Raw genomic sequence first — 18,090 nt, forward strand, 5'->3', positions numbered from 1 at the left:
TAATATACACGTCTGCTAAACAGCCATAATATTATTGTGGTCATGTGTAAACATAATTGTTAGTGTGTATAAATATAATTTGAGTGGTGTTTTCTTGGCTGATGTCCTGAGGGACAGTGGACGGACTCCATGTGATTCAGCCCGATCATCCCCCACATGACTCCCACTAACCCCCTCAGTGATGTCATGGTGTGGTCCTGCTTACCCCTCCCTCCCACTCACTTCCTGTCTGTCTTTTCTTTCATTTTCATTCTCTCTCTTTTTGACTGTCTCTCCTTCCCTCTCTTTCTTCTCCCCCTCTTTATCAATTGAATTGAATTCAAGGGCTTTATTGGCATGGGAAACATTAATATTGCCAATGCAAGTGAACTCTCTCTTTCCCTCCTTTTTCTCTTCTTTCATCTCGCTCCCTCTTTCTTTCTCATCCTCCTTTCAACTGAACAACAAAAGGACTGACTAAAATAGCTTTTATGTACAGCAGTCAAACTGTATAGCCCAATCCAAAGCCAAACGGGCTGACCGAGACTGTCAGTCTTGTTACTGGGAAGTAGATTAGTGTAGATACAAGCCATAAACTCATTAGACCTGACACACACACACACACACACACTGTCTCTGACTAACTTAACTGTGTTATCTTGCCTGGGTGGGGTGATGAGTGTCACTGTCCTTGTATGTGCACATCTATGTAATGGTCCCATATGATGTCACCGCTCTAGTCCCACATTTAGTTGTGTTTGCTGGTGAAACAGAAAGGTTAACAAGACTGTAGACGATGCAGGTGGGATCAAAAGGGTAAGGGCCATGGTTTACCACAGACAAAAGTGCCGATGATGTGAACTGCTGTGGGGAGGACTGTAGATGTAGAACCACACAGAGAAGTCACATATTAGGAAATCCTGATATAATTATTGGGCCAAAGCTTTAGTTTAGCTCAGTGAGCTGCACTTTCCACAGAAGCTGGCTTGTCCTCGTTTTTAACCAGAATGACTCGTCATTGCTAAAACTTAAGGCCAGAAACATTAAATAAAGTGTCCAGTGTATCTATTTCTCGCTCAGTTTTTCCTGTTAGAAGTTGGCCTATAGATGGAAAACTAAATGTGTTTTATCAATGTGAGATGATAGACTAGCTTGGCCTCCGCCCTTGTACTCTCACAGCCAGTGTACGGAGAATGTTTTAATTGTCAACAATGGGCCGGTCACATCTCAAGCTTTCCCGTCGTGGCAATGTGACGTTTGTTTGCCAAGACCTTTTATCAAATCACGCTTTTAGGGAAAGAATGAGGGAAGGAGAGCGAGGGAGGAGGGGAGTGGTGGGAGGGCAGTAAAGAAAGAAAGAATGAGGGAAGGAGAGCGAGGGAGGAGGGGAGTGGTGGGGGGGCGGTAAAGAAAGAAAGAATGAGGGAAGGAGAGCGAGGGAGGAGGGGAGTGGTGGGGGGGGGGCGGTAAAGAAAGAAAGAATGAGGGAAGGAGAGCGAGGGAGGAGGGGAGTGGTGGGGGGCGGTAAAGAAGAATAGGGAAGGAGACGAGGGAGGAGGGGAGTGGTGGGGGGGCGGTAAAGAAAGAAAGAATGAGAGCGAGGGAGGAGGGGAGTGGTGGGGGGGCGGTAAAGAAAGCAAGCCATTTCCCTGGCGATCTTTTTCACAGGCATAGGAAATAACAAGCCAGGACTACTGTCTGCTTCCTTAAAAGGGCACGAAGCTGAACACTACATCAGAAGGGGACTTTTCACAGTAGACCGTTTAGTTGGTTTCACCTGGGCTCTCGTGGCCCCTCCATGGATCTGCTAGCTGAGGGGACGATTCTCCTTATGGTGGGTTCGTGTTGGACAAGACCGACAGACATACACTGAATGTACAAAACATTACGGACACCTGCTCTTTCCATGACATAGACTGACCACCTGGATAGGTGAAAGCTGTGATCCCTTATTGATGTCACTTGTTAAATCCACTTTAATCAGTGTAGGTGAAGGGGAGGAGACAGGTTAAAGAAGGATTTTTAAGGCTTGAGACAATTCAGACATTGTTTGTGTGCCATTCAGAGGGTGAATGGGCAAGACAAAAGATTTAAGTGTCTTTTGAACAGGGTATGGTAGTAGGTGCCAGGTGCACCGGTTTGTGTCAAGAATTGCAACGCTGCTGGGTTTTCACTCAACAGTTTCCTATGTGTATCAAGAAGGGTCCGACACCCAAAGAACATCCAGGCAACTTCACACACCTGTGAGAAGCACTGGAGTCAACATGGGCCAGCATCCCTGTGGAACGCTTTCTAGACCTTGTAGAGTCCATGCCCCGATGAATTCAGGCTGTTCTGAGGGCGAAAGGAGGGGGGTGCAACTCAATATTAGGAAGATGTTCCTAGTGTTTGGTATACTCCGTGTGTACACACACACACACCACACACACAGGGGTAGGGGTCAAATATCTTCATTGTCTCCAAAGGATCAAATCCATGGCTGAAAGTCCTGCTCTAGGCGCGACTCCACTACGGTGCGTTCAGAATTGGATGACTCAGTCAGACACACGGCACAGACACAGGAAGTTGTTAGAAACAAGAAGTTCCGGCTGGATTTCAAAGGCCTGATGCCGCTCATGTGCTCCACAGCTGCAGGTGGAGGGGGTTGATAGGGCATGGGGATGGTAGCAGATGGGAAGGAGAATGAACACAGGGGTATATTCATTATGGTGGAACTTTTAGATCATATCTGGCTGTATCTGTTCTATTCTTTTCTGTAACCTCACGCCCTCCTGAACAGGCCCCAGGTTAATACATAGAATCTGATTTCAGATCTTAGACCTGCTGTAGATCTATACTTTTGTGCATTGATTCACTAATGAATTCTTTAGCCTTTTGGTGGACCACAGAGCAATAGGTTTGAGATATAGTTTTGTAGACACAACTAGGTTTATAGTGTGACTATAGGCCCCTGTTCATTAGAGCACGCAGCAGCAAAACATTTGTAACAGAAAAAGAAAACGAGTTTCTTATTGGACAAGTTCAGATGGTGTGTCCCTGTTTCACGCCACGTCGTGCCTTCTGAACACGGCCCAGATTTCTTTCTCAGACGCTGATGTTTCATCAGGGAGTGTTCATGTGATGCCAGACATCCATGTACAGCCTGTGATATCTTTCTGTGCCAGTCTTGTGGTCTGAGGGTTCAGTTTGATGGCCAAAGTAAACACGGTGGGGGGACAAGCCTGGTGCTCTGTACTAGTCCAGCTTCATCACTCACATCATCATTAAAGCATGCACGGCTCTGTGTGTGTGTGTGCGTGACTCATGCTCACTGTGTGTGTGTGTGTGTGTGTGTGTGTGTCTGTGACTCATGCTCACTGTGTGTGTGTCCATGGGGTGCGTGTGCACTCTGTGTTGTGATATTTTTATGTCAACGTTCACAAGCTGCTTTGTGACCACTGACTCCACTCTGATACCAGTCAACATCCTGGAATAGAGGAGTTCCTGTGTAGGAAGACTTTATATAAGGACATGTAGGGACTAGACCGCATTACTGAGGCAATGAAGGGAGTGTTCACTGGCTAAGAACACCACCCTATCGGCTTTCACTTCCTCTATTCTGATCAGGGGTCTGTTCATAATGGCACACAACGAAAAACATTTAAAAACCTATTGTAACAAATTGAGCGTTTCAGACCCTTCCTGTTTTAGTCTGTTTTCTTCCGTTTGGTGCCTAATGAACACAACCCAGCAGTTGTGTGTTTGTCAGGAGTCCTGGTTAATAAGATGCGTCCTTCTACTCCCATCCCCTCTCTGGCACCACACCCTTTCTGTATCGCTTACCGGCCACCAGCTGCAAGGCTTATTTCCAAACCAATATGAATTAGCACTAACCCCTTATTTACTGTCAGTAAAGCTATCCTGCCACTGACGGATTGAGAGCCAGTGCTTCCCTTAGGTACAGCTCTAGGATCTGCTCCACAACCCCAATCCTAACCTTAACCATTTGTGGGGGAAATACAAAACTGACCCTGTATCAGCATCTAGGAGCAACTTCACCTTGAATGTTGCTAGAGCAGCCACTACCTGCCTACCTGGCTTGCACAAGGAACCACACCTACCCTGAGTTATGGTATCGGTCTCCCCCAGCCCCCCTCCCCTGAAACACGGCAGGAGGAGGGAGGGGCAGGTAGGTGGGGGAGGCACAAAGAGGGGCCTGTACTGTTGGCCTATTAGCAGCTAGCCCTGCTCACTCCGGAAACCAGCACAGCTAGCAGAGAGAGAGTTGGCTAGCTGTCTGTGCTACAGCGTTCTTAAAACGCAGAGACTTGACAAAGTGTTTCGAACTGGCATGCCATAGTTTCAGTTAGCTAATGTGCTCATCTAATTGACTTGTCATGATGGTCAAGAGTGTACACATGCTGTTGCAGGAATGTGGACTGATATGAGAGGCTATTGCATACTTCTGCAGCTTAGATATCAGACTAAAGATGTAGTGTCACTGCCTTCTGTAGGCCTTTGCACTAAGCAGGTGTTTACTGCTATCAGATGTTTGGTTTATAACGTCAGCCATTATTGACTTCTGTTCTCCATCTCCTGAGATTGGATTTCTGTTGATATAAGTGGAATGACCAATGTCCCGGATTTTCATAGGGAATTCTGTTATAAGTTGTGTGGGCGTGACACCCTGTACTAGTCTATAGAGTTGCCTTTCCTGTGGTCTCATGCCATTTAGACCCAAGTACTCTCATTCAGCAGGAAGAGATCGCCCCCCAGTGGTAATACAGTAGAATGGCAGTAAATATGCTGCAGACCCAGTGGGTGTGTGCTGTTTTGGAGTGAGACTGACCGCCTCTGTGTGTTCTTCCAGGAGACCCAGGACCCCTCCGCTGTGCTCTGGTTGGATGAGATCCAGAACGCCATACTGATGTCCAATAAGGATACCCAGGAGGCTTTGCAGTGTAAGAATAGTACACACCCTAGCTGTCCCACAACCACCTTTTTCTCAGGGTTCCAAGCAGACCTGGTTCACATAGTATCAGTTTTCTTTCAAATACATTTTATTGACTGCCTGAAGTGCCAGATGGGCAAGCTTAGCACATTTGGGACTATTCCATTGGTTCCATCGTGTCATATGGGCAAGCTTAGCACATTTGGGACTATTCCATTGGTTCCATCGTGTCATATGGGCAAGCTTAGCACATTTGGGACTATTCCATTGGTTCCATCGTGTCATATGGGCAAGCTTAGCACATTTGGGACTGTTCCATCGTGTCAGGCAATCTCAATCAAACACAGCTAGGGTATTTGAAAGAACACATACTATTTGAACACACGTTTGGTTCCAAGCTATTTCTTGTAGTAAGTAGAGCATGATGAAATACTGAAAAACCTAATAAATAATCCTTGATTAAAAAAAGAATGATGACTAGTCTCCCTGTTTCCTCGTCAGTCTCCCAGGCCATCCAGGCCATCAACAGAGCGGTGGACAGTGGCGAGGCGCCTAAGACCCTGGCTGCGCTGCGCTCCCCTGGGGCCGGCCTCTACGGAGTCACCCCTGAGTGTGCCCAGAACTACCAGGACGACCTGGCCAAGATCAAACAGGACAAGACCCAGGATGGTGAGGAGGATGATCCCAAATGGCACCGTTTTCCCTACATAGTGCACTACTTTTGACCAGACCCCTATGGAGGGGGATATACTGTATATGCCCTATATAGGGCATTGGGTGCCATTGGGCCACAGTCATACACTTTGCCAGTTTTCTTTCATTACTTGTATTGTTTTGTGTTCATTACCTGCAATTAGTTTCTTCTACAATGGAGTTAGTGCAGTAACATATAGGTTCCATTAGTAGTTGTGACTAAATGGCATCAGCCAGAGCAAGTTAATGTTCATAGTAAAAGATGTTTCTTAACCAGGAACGGCAGATATAAAGGAGCTTGATCACTTGCTTTAGTACAACAGACAAGGTATCCATGGTTCCTTGACTGACAGATGGATGGAGCTAGATATATCAAGATGTACAGTGTGTAAATAAATTGGTGAGAAATATGTCCTGTCTCTGTGTTGATGCTCCAGGTGACAATGGCAGTAACTGGATGAAGCACTGGGTGAAGGGAGGACACCACTACTACTACAACCTGAAGACAGGAGAGGGCTCCTGGACTGAACCTGCAGACTTCCTCCAGAACAACACCCAGCTCAACAAGGAGGACATCCAGGTAGACTAAGATGGAGACCGGGCACCCTGGGGGTGAAGTTTCCCCTGTATTCAGAGCTAGGATCAGTTCCTCCTGCCCAAATCGTAACGTCAACCATTAGTGGGGAAAATGTAAGACTGACCGTGTCTAGGGATTTCACCCTACACCATACAGGGCTTTGCCTCTTCCTCTCTGGCTGTATTCATTGAGGTGAAACATTCAGAACCTTGCAGATAGAATTGTAATGAATAGAACATGCATGGTTCCCTCTTACATGAGACTCATCTGTTCTACAAAATGCATGTCTGTGTGGACGGTCTGTAACGCTGCACCCTTCTGAACAGGCCGCAGTACTGTGGTGGTGTAGTGATTTAGCTTTTTGGAGCATGCTAACAGCGCTCCTCCTACCACTCCCATTGTTTTTAAACAAAATGCTAATGCTAAACTCATCTGTAGCTAAGCGGACAACCTCAAGTCTTAACATTGTTTATGCTCATGCGGGCGAATGTGTAGTTGATCACTGTGCACAACTCAGACTTTAATATAAATCATTCAATAATATCAATAGTAGTTAAGTGCAATGATCCCAAGTGTGAATACTGTCATGGTCCATACAGACTACTTTCTTGGTATCTGTACGATTTGGTCAATTTGCCATTTGAGTGAGATTTTCCTTTAGCATTCTCACTTAACTCCCATCTCTTTTGCTAAAAACATACACACCTTCCACTGCCAGTATGTCATTATGTAAGTGGGCCTGTGTGTGACTGGCTCTCTGTGTTGTCAATCAGTCTGTGGTTTCTGGGGTGACCACCACCTACAACCGGGAGCAGCTGTGGCTGGCCAATGAGAGCCTGATTGCCAAGCTGCAGGCCGGATGCCGTGGCTACCTGGTGAGGAAAGGCCTGAAGGAGAGAAAAGACTTCCTGAAATCCCAGGACCCAGCCATTACCACCATACAGGTCAGAGGTCAAACTCTTCCCTTTGGACATGGAGTGAATCTCAATATTTCCTTGATTCCACACATCCTTTCTCCTCATCTCCTTCTCAAAGTCCATTGGAGCAGAAGACTTGAGATTCCTCCCCTCGGATCTTCTCCTCCAATGCGCTTTGAGGAGGTGGCGAGGGGGCGCGAGCAATCAAGGAAATACAATTGAGATTCACCCATAGACATTACACATTTCACAGTACACACTTTAAAAATATATAGATATTTTAAATGTGACCTTTATTTAACTAGGCAAGTCAGTTGAGAACAAATTCTTATTTACAATGACGGTCTATGGGACTCCAAATTCTGTATGCCTATGGGACTCCAAATTCTGTATGCCTATGGGACTCCAAATTCTGTATGCCTATGGGACTCCAAATGCTGTATGCCTATGGGACTCCAAATTCTGTATGCCTATGGGACTCCAGGGGCGGCAGGTAGAGCTTGGGCTAGTAACCAAAAAGTTGCTCGATCAAATCCCCGAGCTGACGAGGTTAAAATCTGTAATTCTGCCCCTGAACAAGGCAGTTAACCCACTGTTCCTAGGCCATCATTGTAAATGAGAATTTGTTCTTAACTGACTTGCCTAGTTAAATAAAGGATAAATAAAAATCATGTCTGGATGTGATAGAACCTATACAACCCCAGTGCTACACAGCCAGTCTCAAATCATTCCCTTAGCCCTAAGCCTTCAACTGTACATCTATCCAGTTCTGCAAACACTGAAGGTTTTGGGCCAAGTGGATCAGCTGACATTTTAAAGAAAACATTCTACCACTTTATTGCCATGTTGAACTTTAAGGGCCAGTTTCCCAGACCCAGATTAAGCCTTGTTTTAGAGCACTTTCAATGGTGATTCTCCATTGAGCATGATTTTTGTCTAGGACTCAAACTGTCTGTGAATCTGGCCCTAAAAATGCTCCTGTGCTTCTTAACACTGCTCCTGTATATTTGTCTGTCTATCTTACAGGCTCATTTTAGAGGCTACAAGCAGAGGAAGGTGTATATAAAGAGGAAGGAGTACCTGAATGACCACAGCGAGGATGCTGTAAAGGTAAGGTCTCCACCTACTGTACGTGTCGCCCTCTTTATAATAAAACAATAATACATGACCTTGATTGGTGGGTCCTGTTCATTGGGGCATGCAGCGTTCTAAAACGCTTTGCAAAATAAACAAGTCCTTTTCTTATTGGACAAGTCCAGGTTGTCCCTCCCGGTTTTAGTCCACTTTCTTCTCTTTTGGGCCTTAATGAACATGAGGCTGTGCTGCTTTTCCTTTAAGTCTGAGGTTTTTGGTGAACTTCAGAGCTTTTTTTAGTATTGACCTAGTTTTGTTATTTTTTAGATCCAGTCGATGGTGAGGATGCACCAAGCTCGCAAGAAGTACAGAGACCGCCTGAAGCACTTCAAGGACCATGTGAGTTGATTTATTTAGTTAACCCTTATTTTACAAGATACGCACGTCATTTGAATGTATTAGTAGCGTATTAGTAGTGGGTAGTTTGAATCCCAGGTTGAACAAATGTTAACCATTTGATATATCAGGGGTACTCAACTGTTACCCTACGAGATCTGGAGCCTGCTGATTTTCTGTTCTACCTGATAATTAATTCGACCCACCTGGTGTCCCAGGTCTAAATCAGTCCCTGATTAGAGGGGAACAATGAAAAAACGCAGTGGAACTGGCTTCCAGGTCCAGAGTTGAGTTTGAGGGTGAATTACTATAAATCAAATCAGTTTATTTGTCACGCGCGCCGAATACAACAGGTGTAGATCTTATAGTGAAATGCTTACTTACAGGCTCTAACCAACAGTGCAATTTCTAAGTTAAAGAAAAGAAGGTATGTATGTAAAATGAGTATGAATCTTTGACGAAAAACAATAAAATCTAGACGGTCCAGTAGCTTGTAGAGTCTGGTTCCTGTCGAGGTTTCCTGCTCCCAGGGAATGTTGCCTTGTTACTATGCTACTACTTGACTCTAGCCCAGGTAACAGCGAAGCACGCTGTCAATTTAGTAAAAAGCGCTATATAAATGTGATTGATTGAGGTGAGTTGTAGTTATATGGTGTGCCCAGGGCTGTCTGTTCTCTAGTCTTCTGTAATCACTGTATGACGTCACATCTAACTCTTTAATCCTCGCCTGACACAATTTGGGTGCCATTTGGGACATATTAAATGTCCGACTAACTGCAGATTACCAACGTAATGTTTCTCTTTACATATGTCTTGCGTCCCAAATAGCACCCTATTCCCTATATAGTGCACTACTTCTGACCAGAGCCCTATTAAGGGAATGAATGGGGTGCCATTTGGGACACAGTCATGTTCTTGATCAGTGAAGTGACTGCTGTTTGCTCTGTTCTGGCAGATCAATGATGTGGTGAAGATCCAGGCGTTCATCAGAGCCAACAAAGCCAGAGATGACTACAAGACACTCAGTGAGTAGTATGATGATGATGATGATGAGAACCCTCACTCACCACTGGCTTTCTCTTTTCACCGTCTTCTCTCTGTACGGAGTCTCATCTCCCAGCTGTTCTTTCTGCCACATACGACTCCATCCTGACTGAATCCCTCTCTCTCTCTCACTGTCTCTCTCACTGTCTCTCTCACACAGTCAATGCTGACGACCCTCCCATGGCGGTGGTGCGCAAGTTCGTCCACCTCCTGGACCACAGCGACCAGGACTTCCAGGAAGAGCTGGACTTGATGAGGCTCCGGGAGGAGGTGATCACCAACATCCGCTCCAACCAGCAGCTGGAGAATGACCTGAACCTGATGGACATCAAGATCGGCCTGCTGGTCAAGAACAAGATCACCCTGCAGGAGGTGGTGTCCCACAGCAACAAGCTGACCAAGAAGAACAAGGGCGAGCTGTCCAACCTGATGATGATGAACAAACAGAGAGGAGGCCTGAAGGCTCTGAGCAAGGAGAAGAGGCTCAAGCTGGAGGCCTATCAGTATCTCTTCTACCTGCTGCAGGTACTGTAGATACTGTGTGTCAACGCACATCTATCCATCTCCTCAAACAGTTAGCAAAGCTGTACTGCAAAGAGAATCCCACTCGCAAACAGTTGAGAAACATAAAATACTGTAGGTGACAGTAAGCTAGACAGACTATACAAACGGAACAGGAAAACATCCAATCTAACCGTAGTTAACTTGTTTCCTTTCTGTCCTCCCGGCAGACCAACCCCACCTACCTGGCCAAGCTGATCTTCCAGATGCCCCAGAATAAGTCCACTAAGTTCATGGACTCTGTGATCTTCACCCTGTATAACTACGCCTCCAACCAGAGAGAGGAGTACCTGCTGCTCAAACTCTTCAAGACTGCCCTGCAGGAGGAGATCAAGTGAGGAGCTAATACTTGAAACAATGGGATTCATCAATAAGGCCTGAGGAGGTGTGGTATATGGCCAATATACCACGGCTAAGGGTTGTTCTTACGCATGACGCAACGTGGAGTGCCTGGATACAGCCCTTAGCCATGGTATATTGGCCATATACCACAAACCCCCGTGGTGCTATATTGCTATTATAAACTGGTTACCAATGTAATTACAGCAGTAAAAATAAGTGTTTTGTCATACCCGTGGTATACGGTCTGATATACCACGGCTGTCAGCCAATCAGCATTCAGGGATTGAACCACATAGCATATGCCACTTAGTCATGCATATTTCATATAGGTAGCCCTAGCGGGATTCGAACACATGAGCCTTGGCGACGAAGCGCTATGCTCTACCAACTGAGCCACACAAACACTTATACAGTCTAGCAGTGTCTCACCATGTTCCTAACCTTGTGTTCTCAGATCCAAAGTGGACCAGATCCAGGAGATCGTCACGGGCAACCCCACGGTCATCAAGATGGTGGTGAGCTTCAACCGCGGCGCCCGAGGCCAGAATGCACTGCGTCAGATCCTGGCACCTGTCGTCAAGGAAATCATGGACGACAAGACGCTGAACATCAAGACTGACCCGGTGGACATCTACAAGAGCTGGGTCAACCAGATGGAGACACAAACTGGAGAGGCCAGGTGAGAGGAGGAGGAGTCTGGGTAATGGAGTTCTAAGGAGACTGTCAGAGAGGAGTTGGAGTTTGGCGTCAACTGTTCAAAGATGGAAAGTATTAGAGCTGTCGTAACAATTTCTGAGTGAAATTGTATGACTGTATACCTTTCTCTCGCTCTTTCCCTCCCCCCTTTCTGTACCACCTCTTGCCTCTCCTCCCCCTCTCTTCTCCAACAGTAAACTACCCTATGAGGTAACACCAGAGCAGGCTATGAGTCACGAGGAGGTGCGCACTCGTCTGGAAGCGTCCATCAAGAACATGAGGATGGTCACAGACAAGTTCCTGTCCGCTATCATTGTCTCTGTGGACAAAATCCCGTAAGTGTCTCTAGCTCTGTTCTCAATGGAATTACGAGAAGTGACAGAGCCCTTCAGACCACAGTGATTTGATTGGAACACTCATGGCTACACTCAATATGGCTGCCTGTCCACCTGTCACTGAACGTCATTTATATATAGTCATTTATATTTCCATGCTGCTCTCTAATAGGGCTCGGTCCAAACTACTACGGCCCTCGAGGGCCACATCCACTAGTTCTCAACCTTGCCTTTTTATCAACAGGTGATTTAGACCTGGAATCTGTGACATGAATTGATAGTTTTAAATGTTGTAAAGGAGAAGCAGCAGACATTAATGTAGCCTGAGTGACTCTGTTTTTCATCCCTGCTCTACAGAACATGACCAGCTACTGTGGGTTATACGCTTATCACTTCTATGAGATGGGGTCACTTATATAGGGAATAAACCAGTTCTAAATACATTCTAGAAAAGGAAAGAAATTGGTCTTTGTGTGTGTCAGGTATGGGATGCGTTTCACCTCCAAGGTGCTGAAGGACACACTCCATGAGAAGTTCCCCGACGCTACAGAGGATGAGCTTCTAAAGGTGTCATTCTATCATTCTTATACCACAGTCAACTGTTATACTGTACTACTAGAACTCTGCTCTACTGTGCTCTGCTCTACTGTGCTCTGCTCTACTGTGCTACTTGCACTGTTATCCTGGTGAGCTTGACTTGGTATCACTCTTTTACTGAATGTGGTTTCCTTCTTTCTCCTCTTCCCTCTCCTTAACTCCATCTCTCCTCTCTCCCTTGTTCTCCTTCTCTCTTCCTCCCCTTTCTACAGCTATGCTCTCCTCCCTTGTCTTCTCACCTCTGTTGGAACATGTTTTTCTGTAGTCCTGCTGAGACGAGGTGAGACAGTCCCCCCTCTACAAACACCCAGGCTGCATACCAATTCTGTTAAAAACCTTCCTTCCTCTTCGCTGCAAACTTCCCTCGTCTCCTTTTCTCCCTGACTACTAAGTTTGAATCTCTGAACATTACTTAACTTTTTCAAGTCCAAGATTAGTGGCTATAATGTATTGGCTATAAAGAAAAGTGTTCCAAGACTACTGGGACACAGCAACAGTAAAACCCTGTTCATTGGTGTCCCTTGCCAGGCTTGGTGTTGCCTGTGATGCCTACAGGAGGTACTGTATCTAACGGGGGTGTGTGTGTGTTCAGATCGTGGGTAACCTGCTGTACTACCGCTACATGAATCCGGCCATCGTGGCGCCCGATGCCTTCGACATCATCGACCTGTCGGCCGGAGGTCAGCTGACCACAGACCAACGGCGGAACCTGGGCTCCATCGCCAAGATGCTGCAGCACGCCGCATCCAATAAGATGTTCTTGGGGGACAACGCCCACCTCAACCCCATCAACGAGTACCTCAGCAGCTCCTACCAGAAGTTCAGGTGCAGTAGAGGACATTCTTTATGGGTCGTGTTCATTAGGGCATGCTATGGAAAATGTTCAAATGGAAAACATTTATCACTTTTACCTCTGTCTTGTGCCATAAATATTATCTTGATGCGTTTAATCCCCATCTAAGCATCAACATTGAAATGGATGCAGATCAAAAAACACGTGCCATTGTTGATCCTTTGACGGGGACTGGCGCGTGTTTGACGGGGACTGGCGCGTGTTTGACGGGGACTGGCGCGTGTTTGACGGGGACTGGCGCGTGTTTGACGGGGACTGGCGCGTGTTTGACGGGGACTGGCGCGTGTTTGACGGGGACTGGCGCGTGTTTGACGGGGACTGGCGCGTGTTTGACGGGGACTGGCGCGTGTTTGACGGGGACTGGCGCGTGTTTGACGGGTCAGAAGACATTTACAGGATCATAAAAACAACATGAAAATGTGCTTTGTACAAGCATGAGGTAGAATATGCATTGCTTCTCTTTTTTTAAATAAATCGTCCACCAAAAATTGTGATGCGTGAATTTACACCCAACTTAAACATGGAAATAATGGCTGGTAAGAGGGTGTCCTGAGGTGGGCGGGGCATGTGCATAGCTTCTTACCCTCCTTGTATCTCTGTTGTCCCGCCGCAGGCGTTTCTTCTTGGCGGCGTGTGACGTCCCGTCATTGGAGGACAAGTTCAACGTGGATCAGTACTCTGACCTGGTCACACTTCAGAAACCTGTCATCTACATCTCTATAGGGGAGGTCATCAACACGCACACGGTCAGTCACACACACACACACGCACACGCACACGGTCAGTCACACACACACACACGCACACGGTCAGTCACACACACGCACACGGTCAGTCACACACACAGGAAGACATGCTTGTTTCTGCCCAAATAAAAATGAGTACTCTCTTACACACTTATCTCAGTGAGTTTACTTTTTCTCTGTTGTGAAAAACCCAAATTATATGTGGAGTCATTTTTGTACAATTTGTGACTAAGTACTAGTGTATTTTCTCATAGCCAGTACCACAGAGGGATAATGTGTTTTTAGTGTTTTCTCCCATATGAAGCCAAAGGCAAATGTCCACATTGTGTGGACAATAAAGATTTTCACATTGTAATGTTGGACCACCAGCTGCTGTTGGACCACCAGGATGCCATCGCCTCGGAGCACAACGACCCCATCCACGAGCTGCTGGAGGACCTGGGAGAGGTGCCCACCATAGAGTCCCTCATCGGTCAGTACCGTAGATATTCTATAGTCCCTCATCGGTCAGTACCGTAGATATTCTATAGTCCCTCATCGGTCAGTACCGTAGATATTCTATAGTCCCTCATCTGTCAGTACCGTAGATATTCCATAGTCCCTCATCGGTCAGTACCGTAGATATTCCATAGAGTCCCCCATCGGTCAGTACCGTAGATATTCCATAGAGTCCCCCATCAGTCAGTACCGTAGATATTCCATAGAGTCCCCCATCGGTCAGTACCGTAGATATTCCATAGAGTCCCCCATCGGTCAGTACCGTAGATATTCCATAGAGTCCCCCATCGGTCAGTACCGTAGATATTCCATAGAGTCCCCCATCGGTCAGTACCGTAGATATTCCATAGAGTTCCCCATCGGTCAGTACCGTAGACAAAAGTATGCTGTTCATATATTCATACATGTAAAATGTAGAGGGGCAAGATGAGAAAGGAACAGGCCTATTAAATGTTTCATGTGTCTGTGGTGTATCTGCTCTGTTCTACCCCATCAGTGAAGAAACCATAGTCTCCTAAATGTCTCGCCTGTTATCGGTCTCCCCTCTTAGAGCTTCCTTCCACCCTCCCCACAATTTCATGTGTCATTCACGTCCACTGTAGAATCCCAACTTCCTAACCCCTAACTGTCCCCCGTTCTCCCTCCAGGTGAGAACCCCCTCCCTCCAGGGGACCCCAACAGGGAGACGATGGGGAAGACGGAGGTGTCCCTCACCCTTGCCAACAAGTTTGACGTCCCCGGAGAGGCCAATGCCGAGATGGATGCCAGGACTCTACTGCTTAAGTAAGAGTAATATTTGTATACAATAAAAAATACACACTTCCTTAGTGCTCTTTCTCAATTGTCTAAATCGGTCCTCTCTTTGCCTTCTCGACTGCTCTTATTTGAAAGAACTGACCAGGTGTAAGCCAGCCTAATGATGAGATGCCACCATATTGTTTTCACCTGCCAAGTTTCATTTCCAATCATTGCAGATGAAGGAGAGGACAGATTTTTTAAGCAATTTGATCCAAGGTGTTCAAAAGGAGGCCAAATTTAGTTCCCAGACTCCTCAGTTGTTTGTGCGTTCCCAGCTGAACCTCCTCTTTCTGGCCTGCTACACCAGAGGCGTAACCTTTGCAGAGCGTGAGACGCTCCAATTAATTTCAATGAAACCTGGGCGTGAGTGCCGGCTCCGCGGGAGGCTCACGCTGCTCAAATGTTTTTCCGCTCTGGTTGTATTTTCAAGATTTCGACTCACAGCTCACACCCAAGAACCATAGCATAAAGTGGCTTTCGCTCTGCTCACACCGGCTAAAAGTTACGCTAACAGTCTAGCAGCTAAAAACCCCTACTGTTGTCTCGACGCCCTAGAATAGCTCCTATGTCTCTTTCCCCCTGTCTTTCTCTCTCCAGCACCAAGCGGCTGATCGTGGACGTGATCCGGTTCCAACCTGGAGAAACTCTCACTGAGATTCTGGAAGGTGCTGCCAGTCCTGAACAGGTGAGACACTGAGGAGGGAGAGGGAGACCTGGACAAAACGTTTCAGTGCAATAGTGAAGGTGGAAACTTAACGCCTAAACAGTACATTGACAGTGACACATTTTGTTGTTGTTTTGGCTCTTTACTCCAGCTCTTTGGATTTGAAATGATACAATGACTGAGGTTAAAGTACTTACTGTCAGCTTTTAATTTGAGGGTATTTTCATCCAAATTACAGCGCTTTTTTTTGTACATAGTCCCCCCATTTTTAGGGGACCTATTAAAGTAGTCAAAACGTTAGTGTTTGGTCCCATATTCCTAGCATGCGATGATAAAATCAAGCTTGGGACTCTACAACCTTGTTGGATGCATTTGCTGTTTTGGTTGTGTTTATGATTATTTTGTGCCCAATAGAAATTAATGGTAAATAATTTAAGTCGCTTTATTGTAAATAAGAATAGAGTGTTTCTAAACACTTTACATTAATGTGGATGCTACCATGATTACGGATAGTCCCGAATGAATAATGATGAGTGAAAAGGTAAGCGGCTTAAATATCATACCCCCTGTTATTGTAATGGTGAGAGGTTAGCATGTCTTGGGGTATGATACTTGTGCGCCTAATTTTCGTACCCTGCACACTCTAATTGACAAAGAAACAAAACAAAGGCAAAGTCTTCATGCTTTGTTGATTTCAAAAAGGCTTTAGGCGCCTCCCGAGTGGCGCAGCGGTGTAAGGCACTGCAAGGCTTGAGGCGTCACTACAGATATGGGTTCGATCCCAGGCTGTGTCGCAGCTGGCTGCAACCGCAAGGCCCATGATGCGACGCACAATTGGCCCAGCGTCGTCTGGGTTAGGGGAGGGTTTGGCCTGGATGTCCTTGTCCCATCGCGCTCTAGTGACTCCTGTGGCGGGCCGGGCGCATGCACGCTGACACGATCGCCAGTTGTACAGTGTTTCCTTCGACACATCGGGTTAATCGAGCAGTGTGTCAAGAAGCAGTGCGGCTTGGCAGGGCCGTGTTTCGGAGGACACATGGCTCTCGACCTTTGCCTCTCCCGAGTCCGTACGGGAGTTGCAGCGATGGGACAAGACTAACTACCAATTGGGTACTTTTTCCACCACTGCAAAACTAGGTGGAAACTGAGCTGCACTTCCTAACCTCCTTCCAAATGTATGACCATATTAGAGACACATATTTGCCTCAGATTACACAGATCCACAAAGAATTTGAAAACAAATCAAATTTTGATAAACTCCCATATCTATTTGGTGAAATACCACCGTGTGCAATCACAGTAGTAAGATTTGTGACCTGTTGCCACAAGAAAAGAGTAACCAGTGAGGCACAAACACCATTTGTAAATACAACCCATATTTACTATGTTTATTTATTTTCCCTTTTGTACTTCAACTATTTGCTAATTTTTACAACACTGTACATAGCCATAATAACATTTGAATTGTCTCTATTCTTTTAACTTGTGTGTAATGTTTACTGTTCATTTCGGATTGTTTATCTATTTCATTTGGTTTGGCAATGTAAACATACAGTGGATATAAAAAGTCTACACACCCCTGTTAAAATGCCAGGTTTTTGTGATGTAAAAGAATGAGACAAAGATAAATCATGTCAGAACTTTTTCTACTGTTAATGTGACCTACAATGTGAACAATTCAATTGAAAAACAAACTGAAATCTTCGAGGGGGAAAAATGAAAAATAAAAACCTTACAATAACCTGGTTGCATAAGTGTGCACACCCTCTTATAACTGGGGATGTGGCTGTGTTCAGAATGAACCAATCATATTCAAACTCATGTTAAATAGAAGTCATTACACACCTACCATCATTTAAAGTGACTCTGATTAATCACAAATGAAGTTCAGCTGTTCTAGTAGGATTTTCCTGACATTTTCTTAGTTGCATCTCAGAGCAAAAGCCATGGTCCGCAGAGAGCTTCCAAAGCATCAGAGGGATCTCATTGTTGAAAGATATCAGTCAGGAGAAGGGTACAAAAGAATTTCCAAAGCATTACATATACCATGGAACACAGTGAAGACAGTCATCATCAAGTGGAGAAAATATGGCACCACAGAGACATTACCAAGAACTGGACGTCCCTCCAAAATTTATGAAAAGACGATAAGAAAACTGGTCAGGGATGCTTCCAAGAGGCCTACAGCAACATTAAAGGAACTGCAGGAATTTCTGGCAAGTACTGGCTGTGTGCTACATGTGACAACAATCTCCCGTATTCTTCATATGAATGGGCTATGGGGTAGGGTGGCAAGACGGAAGCCTTTTCTTACAATGAAAAACATCCAAGTCCAGCTGAAGTTTGCAAAAACAAACATCAAGTCCCCCAAAAGCACGTGGGAAAATGTG

The 18,090-nt window shown here is 45.8% G+C and overlaps 1 protein-coding gene across 1 annotated transcript in view; it reads left to right on the forward strand.

The window, feature by feature from the left end:
• The window catches only part of LOC100380768 (ras GTPase-activating-like protein IQGAP1), a 58,812-nt gene that overhangs the window by 36,328 nt on the left and 4,394 nt on the right, over nt 1-18,090 (forward strand). The window contains exons 16-32 of the mRNA XM_014127433.2: nt 4,829-4,919; nt 5,411-5,578; nt 6,040-6,182; nt 6,953-7,123; nt 8,123-8,206; nt 8,498-8,569; nt 9,522-9,591; nt 9,771-10,135; nt 10,342-10,505; nt 10,968-11,192; nt 11,404-11,544; nt 12,027-12,111; nt 12,734-12,966; nt 13,608-13,740; nt 14,110-14,212; nt 14,886-15,021; nt 15,634-15,721. Coding sequence (XP_013982908.2) covers nt 4,829-4,919; nt 5,411-5,578; nt 6,040-6,182; nt 6,953-7,123; nt 8,123-8,206; nt 8,498-8,569; nt 9,522-9,591; nt 9,771-10,135; nt 10,342-10,505; nt 10,968-11,192; nt 11,404-11,544; nt 12,027-12,111; nt 12,734-12,966; nt 13,608-13,740; nt 14,110-14,212; nt 14,886-15,021; nt 15,634-15,721 — 2,472 coding nt within the window. The remainder of the gene's footprint in view (nt 1-4,828; nt 4,920-5,410; nt 5,579-6,039; nt 6,183-6,952; nt 7,124-8,122; nt 8,207-8,497; nt 8,570-9,521; nt 9,592-9,770; nt 10,136-10,341; nt 10,506-10,967; nt 11,193-11,403; nt 11,545-12,026; nt 12,112-12,733; nt 12,967-13,607; nt 13,741-14,109; nt 14,213-14,885; nt 15,022-15,633; nt 15,722-18,090) is intronic.

The sequence above is a fragment of the Salmo salar genome, chromosome ssa11, assembly GCF_905237065.1.
Source record: "Salmo salar chromosome ssa11, Ssal_v3.1, whole genome shotgun sequence".
Classification (NCBI taxonomy): Eukaryota; Metazoa; Chordata; class Actinopteri; order Salmoniformes; family Salmonidae; genus Salmo; species Salmo salar.